This window comes from Hippoglossus hippoglossus, chromosome 23 (assembly GCF_009819705.1).
Source record: "Hippoglossus hippoglossus isolate fHipHip1 chromosome 23, fHipHip1.pri, whole genome shotgun sequence".
NCBI lineage: Eukaryota > Metazoa > Chordata > Actinopteri > Pleuronectiformes > Pleuronectidae > Hippoglossus > Hippoglossus hippoglossus.
Genome location: NC_047173.1, coordinates 12,224,911 through 12,237,296, shown reverse-complemented (window position 1 = coordinate 12,237,296; position 12,386 = coordinate 12,224,911). Strand labels below are relative to the sequence as shown.

At 43.4% G+C, this 12,386-nt stretch overlaps 1 protein-coding gene across 5 annotated transcripts in view; it reads right to left on the bottom strand.

The window, feature by feature from the left end:
* iqsec3a (IQ motif and Sec7 domain ArfGEF 3a) overlaps nt 1-12,386 on the bottom strand; it is an 87,497-nt gene that overhangs the window by 15,116 nt on the left and 59,995 nt on the right. For all 5 annotated transcript variants that reach the window (XM_034577600.1, XM_034577601.1, XM_034577603.1 and 2 more), the window contains 3 exons: nt 10,139-10,300; nt 5,871-5,993; nt 1,377-1,543 (listed from right to left, as the gene is read on the bottom strand). In XM_034577600.1, coding sequence (XP_034433491.1) covers nt 1,377-1,543; nt 5,871-5,993; nt 10,139-10,300 — 452 coding nt within the window. The remainder of the gene's footprint in view (nt 1-1,376; nt 1,544-5,870; nt 5,994-10,138; nt 10,301-12,386) is intronic.

The window sequence follows — 12,386 nt, the reverse complement described above, 5'->3', positions numbered from 1 at the left end:
AGGTGGAAGCTGGTCTGTGTTATGTTGAACCATTGTGCAGCAGCTCTGACTCTTCCCTTCTGTTTTAATTGAGATAATGAATGCTCTTTGGTTCTTCATTACTATTGGTTTCTGGGGTATAATTGCATTTCACCTCAGCCAATTAGCTGAGTGAACTATTCTTCTGTGGAAGAGACGTGAGTGAGGAGAAACGGAGAGAGAACAGACGAGGGACGGCGGCTGAATAAACAGACGGCGTAATATTGTGACGGAGAAAAAACAAGATAAGATAACGGATGCACAGAGAGAGAGAGAGAAAACAGTGAGCTGAGCAGAAGACAAATGTAAAGTCGGGGAGAGAGCGACATGTTTTAATTCACGTGAGATACCGAAATTGATTTTCCAACTTAATTTAATTGCGGCGGGAAAAGTCTGCATGAATTTATTAAACTTGTTCTGCAGCGACCTCGGTGTTCCCTGGCTGATTTCACAGAGGGAGAGCAAAACCTGTCTCTACCTCGGCGCTCGGCGAATGAGCATCTGTTTGACGAGAACAACAGGCGTCTCCTGTCTGTCGCTGTGACCTGTGATTGTGTAAAAGCACAACGGGCAGGGGGTGGAATGTAATCTTACATTTATCATCTAGATCAATGCAGGGAGGTTTGACTCACTTCCAATGATTCATCTGTGGATCTGCTGCCACTACAGGACATATTCATCAGGGAACACTTTACTTTTAATTTACAAAAAAAAAAATTGTCAACGTAAAAAAATATATATTTTCTTGTCGTATAGGCAATGTTGTGCTGAAAAAAGATACCAGGCATTGGCACGTATAAACCCTCTTTAATGTGGCGTATAAAGGCCAGATTAAAAGCATTCAAAAATGGCAAAAACACCCCAGGTCTCTGAAGGGTTAATGTATTTACTTGAGTTTTATTTGTCATATGTAAGTTAACACAAGGTCAATGCTACAGTGAAAAATGTTGGAAGAGAAGAAAGGGTAACAAGCGATAAGCAGTAAGAGCCTGTCCTGTCGCCGCTCCGTCGTGTGCACAATCCATATTGCTCGGTTATTGACCTTCGGTTGCTGAGTCGGCTTCCTGTGTGCATGTTTTGAGCAAACTACTTACTGAGTGAACTATTTAGCTCAAACATCACTTCTCAGGTGACAGCACATGCACATACGCTCCTAAAAGACTAACCTCCCTGCTTGAGCTGGTTACAACCACTAATTTCTGTCACTCTAACTTAATGGGCCTCTACACACACACACACACACACACACACACACACACACACACACACACACACACACACACACACACACACACACACACACACACACACACACACACACACACACACACACACAGGCAGATGCGATGCTGTCTTACCTCGCAGGTTGCGTATGAAGTCCTCCAGCAGCATCTTGCGATCGGGCTTGATGTTGGGGCTGTACATGTCGGTGTTGAGCAGGATGATGGCGAAGGCCAGGATGAAGATGGTGTCCGGGTTGTGAAACTGCTGCACCACGTCAGGGTTGCACATGCAGTAGCGCTGGCTGTTGGTTTAAAGGAGGGAAAGAACGATTAACTTTTTTAAATGTAAGGAACAAAAGGTGTATGAAGAAAGAAAGAACACAGGTGGAGGGTAAAGAAGGTGGAAATGCGAGGGATGAATTGAAGGAGTAATAGATGTGGGTTATGACCATTGACTGTGTTTATCGATTGAGGATGCATCTCCACTTTGTGTTTTACAAAAATGAAGCCAATATATCATGGATACATGAGCTGCCATCTTGTGCTGTTGACGTAATTCAGAGACACAGTCTGGCAGAGATTGTGATGTGGAGCCAAAACATGCTCTTGACCAATCGTGAGGCGGCAGTGTTGACCGTATAGGACATGAGGAAGAAAGTACGAGTTGGTGAATTAGACCACGTTTACAACACATCTGCTTTTGCCTGCTCTACCGTCGCCATGTTTGTTTTTGTAAGAAACTTTCAACTCTGCACCGCCCTCTAGTGGATGTATTGCTTAACAACCAGGCCGGTAAAGGACGCATGGTGACAGTTGCATCGTTTGAGACGGAGGTTCATTACAGTTCACACAGTGAAGGCAGCCTTAATGAGCCTCAACATGGAGGAGGCAGCGTTTTAATGACCCACACTGCAGCTAGCCACCAGGGGGTGATACAGACGATTGGGCTTCACTCTGAAAAGCTGTGTTGTCGCCCATGCCTTTTGGGTAGTCTTGAGTCGTGACGGCAGACGTAAACATGGAGGAATGACAGAAGGAGAGCAAGGGACCGAGTAGTTAGAGGCGATGGTAAGTACAGAGTGAGATGAATTAGTAAAATATAAGGGACGGGAAGACGAGGGAAGATGAGAAGGGGTAACAGATGGAAGACAAGTCGTATATAATTTGTTATTCTCAGCCTCTACAGGCATCCCTCACTGCACAACATGCTCGTAAAATGCCTCAACACAAGCTGAGCTGAGCGTGAGTGTCGCACCAAAATAGGAGTTATGGCTTTAATTTAGCTCGTGGCTTCATTGGAAGCAGTTAGCCGCCCCTCAGCAGCAATGAACCCCTCAGCAGGTGCTGTGCTCAAACACCGTCTCTCTGTACAAACACAGTCATCCCACTGGACTGGATGCTTCCACGGATCACTGTGAAATAAGTGTGGGTGCAACAAACAAAAACAAAAGACTATCTTCTGTGATTTACCCCCCGTCTTGGAATCGTTTTGTTTACGAAATAGAATAATAAAGTTCCATCCCTCTGTTGTTTATTTGCTGACACTACACAAACGCTGACAAAGTCCACTGAGTCCTTAGCCATAATTAAACACTCTGCAACATTTATGGGCCGGGGTGCTGGATTTACGCAGGTAGTTACTGCGCCGGAGAGAAGAAATATGACGTTGGAAATCCCTGATGTGGCTTCTTTTTTTCTGCAGGACACAACACAGGATCAGTTTAATCCCCGAAACAACTACATATCAGAGGTGGAGAACGGACATTTGTGTCGTTGTGTGGTTATGGAAGCCGGGAATCGAACAGTTGTGTAGACGCATGTATTGGGTGTTTGCATACGTAGTGCTCTGATGGTAGAGAGAGAGAGAGAAATTGATTCCATCTCTGTGAAGTGCACGAATACTTCCTGGTAAGCGGATGGATAAACAACAGTACATCTAGCTCTCATCAGATATATACAGTGTAAAGGGGAATGAGATGTTTTTTTGTGGATCCTGTGCGTCGGAGTGTATGATCGTTACTTTAATCAGTCATTTCCACACAGCACCTTTTTGCAGACCCATTGAGCTGCATGATTGGACTCTAATGTCTGTGTGGGGCTGAGTAAAGAAACGTGTATTGATATGCATGCAGTAGGTTAACACCTGTGAGCTTGACAACGTGACAAAGCTTGAGGTTGTATGTTTATGCTTGTTTCTATAAAGGCCTTTACAATGGCTCAATTTCTTTTTCTATTTCAAATCTCACTTGTGTAGTTTGGTTCATTCACTAAAGCCGTTTTTCAAACATGGACTTTAAATTACGAGGAACGCAGCAGGAGACTTCGGGTCAGACGCGTTCACAACACCAGTCAAATCATCACCAAAAGGCTCTGGAATCTCAGCTTCTTTCCAAGTTGACGTCTTTATCTGCATCTTCCACGTGTGTCAGTTGAAATCCAGAACATAGGGGTCATGCATTATTATGGAAACAATGATTTTAATTTGATTGAAATGTCTATCAATGAGGAGAATGAGATTCATATTCATTGTGTGTTGGCGGCGCGCTCCTCAGACAGTATTTGTTTAAGCATGATAATCACAGGGCTGTGCACAGATGCTTATTCACATCTCAGCGGATGGAAATCGTGACTCGGCAGCAACCAGTGATTATGTGCTTGTCTTTGAATCATGCAGTGCAGCAACACACAGTGGAAAAACCCTTCACGGAAAGACACACACACAATAACGAGGGTGAAATGGCACAAGATGCTTCTCTCTGAATGGAATTTGGCATTTTCGGTCGTGACAACTTTTCTCTCAGATGGTGCAACACATCACTAATTCCTGCATATTGCATGAAAACCATGATATATGGGGCAAACGGGAAAATGTATGCGAGTGCAGGATGAGTAAATACGAGTATCCTGTTACTACGCCGTGATTCAGAGATGAAAACACACGCTGCATGTATCTGCAGCATCGGGACTCTGGCTCATATTTGCTCATTCATTAGCACACTGACGCAGCAGATACTGAGGCTGCTGGCTGCTTTTCACTTTTCCACCCCTCACTCTCGTTCGCTGCTGCTTCAAATCCCCTTCACTTGCTTCAGAGATGTGTGTGTGTGTGTGTGTGTGTGTGTGTGTGTGTGTGTGTGTGTGTGTGTGTGTGTGTGTGTGTGTGTGTGTGTGTGTGTGTGTGTGTGTGTGTGTGTGTGTGTGTGTGTGTGTGTGTGTGTGTGTGTGTGTGTGGAGTCATATCAAAGCCCAGGAGCAGAGGAGGCAGGCACAGAGAAGCAGCAGCGGTTATGCAATGCCAGTTATTTATAAACCCTCCTCGCTCGTTCCTTCCCCCCCACCCTCCTTCCTTCCTTCTTCCCTTTCCCAGTTCATGGCCCTTCCCCCCCTCTCACCCTTTCTTCCAACTAATACCACACATGGACGCAGGCTGATATCCAAACAGTACCAGTGCCAAACCTTTCTGCCCACTGACTTTTCTCTCCTCGTCGGGGCACCTCCACATCTGTGACAGGTGGTTGCTGCTCAAACGGCGACACGGAAAAAAACCAGGCGACGTTACCACACAGCGCCACAGATGCACTTTGTCTCCCTGTCGCAAATTTGCTGCCAGAGATTACACGACGGTTTCGGCTTTTTCACACGAGGGCTTTTTTTGTCGACATCTAATTGTAGCCGAGCAGAGGGGAAAGGAGAGTGTGTGTTTGGCAGCGCGTCTCAACTCCTCACATTATAACTGTTACACAGGTTCATGCATATTTATGGGAGTCCATGCTTTCTCCATTACTCCTGAGAAATGTGTAGTGCATCTCATTCTGCGTGCATGGCTGACTGTCGTTATTTTTTTATTTAATTTTGTCATACAAGCACGTTTTCCTGCCTGTAAAAATGTATTATTTGCTCCCATCCTTATCTCTAGAAACTTGATTTTGTGCAGCACTGGAGGATAAGTTTGTCCCCGAGGTAATTCTCTGAGTGGCAGTATTTTATTTCACCATTTAACACCCACTGAATATCAACACAGCCAGCTTTACTTTACAGCAGGATCTAAATGAGACCAGCAGGACAAATGAGGGTTATTCTGATGATAAATACTCCTACGAGCTATTACATTCTCCTCCTTCTATTTTCTCTGCACACGAATGTTTCTGAACATTGGTACATGTTTGCAGACATGTATTTTTTTAGTTGCTTGGTGTTTTAATTGCGATTTGTTGAGGTAAAAATGGTTGTTATGGGCGTTTAGCCAAGCTGCTTAGCACTACCCGCGTGTTACCGTTACATCTGCATCTCCCATGCATGTGAAAATAGACACGAGCTCTGTTTCTGCCACAAACAAACTCAACACAATTTGACGACAGTGAGTCAGTTCACTAAGCTTTTCTTCATTGAGTCACTGAAAATGTTCTGGGCCCCTCCCATCTATGAGCTTAGTGAAAAAATGGCCTGTTTTGGAACTGGAAAAACTCTCTAATCTTTTCCCTAAACTTTAAATGCTGATAACAACAAGAAAGAAACCAAACTTAGTTTTTGGAAATTCTATAACGTCTGCAGCCGATCTGCTCCATGTACAGTAGGAGTGAGAATACATGTCAGATAAACTCTTAGGGCAAACGCTGCTTTTCCAATTACCTGAAGGCCTCGATAAGACGTTCCACCTTCTGGGCTTCTCCCTGGACACGAATGTGGGCCTGAAACTTCCTCAGCGCTTCGTCCAGCTCCATCCCCGAGAAGTCCATCTCATCCACAACACAGCTGCGGAGAACACAGAGGAAAAGAGAGAGTAGTTGAATTAAAAAAACTACATATAGTACATCCTTATATTCATTGAGTATCTTTTATTGTGGTGGGATGTGTAAAAACTGTGGATAAACTCTCAAGATCAATTCTCATCTGTTTCTTACTGCGGTACTCTGCTGGCTGCAGGTATTAGCCACGCACGGACACCAGGGATAAGACCGGGCCCGGCTATCTCCTCTGAGCCACAGCTGCCGAGACTCGCACACATCCACGTGCCAACCCACACACACGCGACCCCTCTGGGCTTAAGATCCCCCTATTACCTGACAAGCCCGGCTTAATGACTTTAATTAAAAAAAGCAAAATACCCCTGCCGGTGAGTTCGTGTGGGGGGGGGGGGGGGAATAAACGTGGCCAATCTGGAGGTGAAGTTAGCTTTTGAAGCGAAAGGTGACTTTGGAAACAAGTTGGGAGTTTTTTGGTTTCATTTAAGTTTCTCTCTCTTTCATGTGAGATTTGCTCTAGAGACACAAAGCGGAATAATAATCAAACTATGACATTTTTACACTCGACCGGCTTTCAAGTGGAACTCCAAACCAATCTATACTACTACTACTTCTATCTTTACTTATACTCTTTTTACTTCAGCTTCTACTGCCAAGTAAAGCCTTCCTACTGTATTTTTGTAACTATAGTACTACTACAGCCCTTCTCCCTGTAGCCCTTACACACAGGTCTGCACACTTATCCATCTTCAGGCTTTGCATTGATGTCCATTCATTGTGGACAGCCTAACAAAAAACATATCCCTAAACTTAACGATGACCAATTCATGCCTAACCTTAACCACAATGCAATATTATCACTAAGCTTAACCAGGACCTCAGACATTAAGTTTTGTCTTAACAGGACCAATCTTTGGTCCCCATTAGGTCTACTGGTCCTGACTAGGTCAGTGTTCATCCTGGAAAAAGGTCCTAAAGAGGTAATAAAAACGAGTACACACACGCGCACAGTAAATTAAGATGGATTTACTGTGAACAAAGCGAGTTAATGAGTTGAGTACTTGACTGTGACACATGCTGCTCCAGCAGAAAGATAGCTGAGTCTACAGTACTGTCTGACGCACCATGTCCCAGCACAGACCACAGCAAAGCAGCTCAGAATAAGAATACCACCCTGTACAAGCATTGTACCAATATTACAAGAAATACTTCTACATCTCCTGCTAAGACTACTCGCATTTACTGCAGTTACTGCCTCTGTTTATCTGTTAATTAACCTATTTCTAAGTGGGCGGCTGTAGCTCAGGAAGGTAAAGAGGGTCGTCCACTGTCCAGAAGGTCGGTGGTTAGATGCTCAGGTACTCCAGTCCACATTCGGAAGTGTCCTTGGTAGTGATAGTAGTGATACCAAAGATTTAGTAGTCGATACCGATACGTTGAAATTTCCACGATTCCCGATACCAAGGTAAAAAACAAAACAATAGATCCTAGTTACTACAACACAGCTTTAGCTACACTACTACTACCACAGGGAACTTTGTGGCTTTGAGAAGCCTCATCATGCTTTTGGACTTGACGGCGCTGGCGTTGTCGGAGGTGTAGGGCTGTCGTGCTAGCTGTCGAGCCTCTCTGATCGCCCGCCTCATGATTCCGTGGCCCTCTCCTCCTCTCCTCTTCTCCTCTCTCCTTTCTTCCCTGGTTGTCACTCCTCGTTCATGCAGCGTCAGACGAGATGCTCTCCAGCCGAGTTACATCAGCTCCCACTTTCCCCTCCCGTCTCTTCCACACACGTATGTTATCAGACGTAGACTTGGCTGATCTGTGATGTCTGAAAGTACGTTTTTAATTGTATGTTTGCAAAGATGTGATAAAGGGAAATATCAGTCCAGATGGAACCATATTTTACACAGCCGATGAGACGATGACAGATTGAAAACAGATTTCATTTTTCCTGTTCAACAAGTTTGCTATATTATCAGTAAATGAGTCCTCAGGGTGCCACATCTCTCTGAGCCCGAATCCATAACCACATTTTGGCTTAATTGACTTGAGACGTTTTAACTATTGTTGTTTATGCGTGAAGAAATGTGATGAGAACGAGGTGCCATTAGCTCAATAAGGAAAGGAGGAATATTCATGGATAAGGAGACTGACAACCACAGCTCAAATATAGACACACACACACACACACACACACACACACTCACACATTTAGGCCCAGTAATTCACCTGTGAGTGACTTTCCCATTAGACTGCAAACCCCTCACCCACTCTCATGTGACTATCCAAAGCGCTTCCACACACACTTTACACACTCCCATCATGCCCCTCTTCAACATCACTTACGCGCTGAGTGCTGCCGCGCGACAAGCTCTTTAGAAAATAAAGAAAACATACATTTATCCAAATCTGTGCTGCGAATTAGAGTTTGAAGCGTTAAAAGCATAATAGTGTTAATACTCATGGCGGCGTCCGTTTAAGCAGATATGGATATTAGATGAGGCACTGAACTTGGTGGAGTGCTGTGTTGTGTTGCATGTGACCTTGCAAAGGCTGAAAGTGTGTTCTTGGTTTGATAACTTGAAGAGAGGAAAGAAAGATGTGCTGCGTTTCCTCCGGTTGATATGCAAATGTTGAAGTAAGTGGTGAATAGGAGGAAGTAATAGAATAAAAAAAGACAATTACTGAGATAAAGGAAGGGAGGTTTTACAAAAGAAGGAAATAAGGTGTGTGTGTGTGTGTGTGTGTGTGTGTGTGTGTGTGTGTGTGTGTGTGTGTGTGTGTGTGTGTGTGTGTGTGTGTGTGTGTGTGTGTGTGTGTGTGTGTGGGGAGCGGACCTCTGCAGTTTCAAAGCAAATAAAATGCAATCAGTGTAATGACCTCGACAGAAAATTACAGGGTGAAGTGAATCGTGTGTGTGTGTCTCAACACATTGTTTGATGACTAACACTAGAAGGTGGCATCTGTCCTTGTTCTCTCAGCCCCCTGGGTTCATCCGCTTTTATTTCTGTCACTTTATTTTTATCCTGTTGTGCGTATATATATGTTTTATGTGTGTCAATGCTTCTTTAGGAATATTATTTTAGTTGCTAAAAGCTTGAAAGCATAAATAATATAAATGACTTATTTGAATTATAGTAAATTAATAATATACTACAATATATATTATATACAATATTATATATAATAAAAGTAGTTGTATCCATATATATATATATATATATTATTATTCATTGTTTAATAATAATGCTTAAAACATAACCTGTGTGTCACTATGTTATCATTTACTATCTTTGTATACATCTGTTATAATGTGTCCTATACTTCATCACTTACATGCTAATTAATACAGCTTTTAATGCAGCTTGAGTCATTCATTGAGGATTTTTAAGTTCTTGAATAATTATGTTTACAAAAATATACAAACACAAACCAGAGGAAAATACCACAATGAAAAAGTACATGCACAAATTGGCTCAACTACACAAATATCCCATATACACACATGTGTCACACACTTTGTCATCTCCCTGTGCTCCAATCACAGAATATTACTTGATCTAAGTTGGTGGTTCAGGTTTAATTTAAAGATGTCATCAGTGAAACCACAGGCAAAATATCATGACCAGGAGCTATACATCATCTATATATCTCAAAAGCTTTATTTACATCATCAGATGACAAGTAAATTGCTCTTTTCTTAACTTCTCATCCATCAAAAATAATGTCAATAAAACAGCAGCTGTGCTTTTTATATTAATATGATGAAGGAAGCAGGGAAATTAACTTCTTTTTATAATTCTGTCTTACAAGTCAAACTAGATTTAAAACGTGAAGAATCAGATGAGAGGGAATTTGTTGGATCATTGATTTCAGTTTGTTTACAATGAAAAATTAAAATGTCAATATCTGAACAGTGCATATTGACATTTATAATTTAGGATTTTTGCATTTGAGATTTTTAGGTAATCATCTGAGTCCAAGTGGAACCATTGGACTAACTTCTTTTCTACTTTGTGACTAATAAAGTTGTGTATTTTCTCTGCGAGATAAATCCAGCTGTCAGATCCAGTCCCTGACTCCTGATCTCCCAGAAAATAGAGGGATTACTGTGGAGAAACGACTCCGGGAGATAATGGGTGCTGCTGTACTCACTCTAGTACGTCTCTGTTGAAGGGCTTCTTGCTGTTGCCGAGGAACTCTCCGATCATCTGCCGACTCAGGCCCTTCCTCTGCAGCAGGAAGTGTGCCACACCGATGGGCGTGTCGGGGATGAAACCTCGGGAGATGAGGAACTGAAGGCCTTTGTCAGGGTTTCTGAGACAAACGAGAAAAGACAGAGTGCAATGAACGAAAGGAAGTGTTTTCTGTGACCTAGCGGGGCTTTAAAACTGAATATCGACGGTGGTATTGTGACTGTGACAGATGATTTGCCCTATTTATTGAACTGTGGTGATAAGGAACCTGCACAGTGTAGTGTGGAGTCTACTAAACGCGCTAAAAGACACAGCAGAGCCTTATTCATATTCCCTCCCATGCTGAATTTCAACATTCACTAACGACTACAAAACCGCTCGACACGATGTTAAATTCAGAGCATACACCCTGAATCGTAATGGCTGATTGGGGCCGCGGCTCTGAGTCCCTGCCGCTGTGCGCAGACTGAGCTCAGGCCTCCAGTCGCCGTCGTTGGACCGACACCGGGCTAAGATTAGCTTGAGGCAAACTTTGAAACGGTGATGGATTACCTATGCCAAGTCTCTCCGGTTGATTTTTACCAGTGCACCAGAATTAATAGAAACCAGCGGCAGCCCTGAGGACTGTACAAGCTATAATTTTATTTTGAAAAGATATGTGAGAAGAAATTACATTCTCCCTCTTAAACAAGTTTAATTGAATTAGAAATGATTCACTCTCGCCTTTCTCGATAAACCCAGAGGTTGTGCTGCAGTAATTGTTGGAGCATTATTTGTAAATATTATTTTTATTACAGCAGTTTATGATTGTACAACAATGAAGCTCAACCGCCTCAATCGCCCCCTGGTGGCTGGCAGCAGCACACGTCATTAAACACAGCCTCCTCCATGCTAAAAAATGCGATGTGAGCCAAACTGAAAACGGAAACTTAATTGGAAACCTACGCGGAAATGCATCAGCCATCGTTATTGGCTCTTGTTGACTTTCATGTTCTATTGAATGTTTTGTCCAATACTGTTTTCACAGAATCCCCAAATAAGTCTGTAAAAACGTCTTTTTTCAACCCTTATCACTTCCGCCAAGGAGATCGTGTTTTCATTACAGTTTATCTGTTTGTTTGCCTTTCAGCAATATGATGCAAAGACTTCTGAAGCCAATCTCCTTTGAATTTGGTGGAATGGTGGGATATGGGCCAAGAAAGAGCTCAGCAGATTCGATTTAGAAGTTAGATTCAGGATGTTTTTTTTGTTTTTTTTACACTTTCTTTAACATTGCGGACGACTGATAACTGTACACTTTGGTGCAGCTTAATTAAATTGAAGGGGACAGTTGGGCCTTCATGGAGGTACGCGCTACTGCTGAGTGCCGTTAGAAATGTGATTAGCGGTGCATCTACACTATCTGCAACCGAGCTGAGAGCAGAAGAAGCTACTTCAACAAGATAAAGCCATTAGTAGTATCCTTTATGTACACGGAGTCCCTACAACCTCTTTGTGTGAGCGGTCTGTGTGCGAACGTCTATTCGGCCGAGCGACAGGGTTTATTTTCAGGCTCGTGCTTTCAGAAAACCGCTTCCATGAATCATTGTTTTCAAAAAGCATCTAGCTTCCCATCAGTAGACTCGCTGTAGTTGGTTATGTTTGAATACAGGAGTAATATTGTAACTATTTATAACCCTATTAGACACGGTGTGTGGTTGCTCTGGGGAGGACACTGCTGTCCCTCTCCTGTCTATACACAAACCACAACCTTTATGTAACAGAGCTAAGTGTGTGTGTGTGTGGTTGTGGAACCACAGCTAATGGGTTTAGTAAAGCGGGGGTGGGACAAAGGGGAGGGGAGGATAAAGGGCAAGATAGAAGGGGGTGGGGGGCTGGACGAGGACCAGACAGAACAGATGTGCAGGAAGGGGAGTGTGAGGACGGAGGGCGAGGACGATGAGCACAGGCTCGACTGCCTGGGAGCATCTGTTGTGACGGCCTCGACGCGCTCCCAGCTTCTCGCTCGCCCTCTCAGCTGAAGGTGGTGTCTCGCCAAGCGATGTTGGCAGATATCGCTCATTTGGTGTTTGCCCAAAAACAGATGGTGGCTATTATTTGTAATTAGAAGTGGACCGAGGAGTGAAAGTGGAAATTCATAAGGGGGGGGGAATGATGCAGGAGATATAGGATAGACAGGTTTAGATCGTGGCAGCGGACAGATGTGC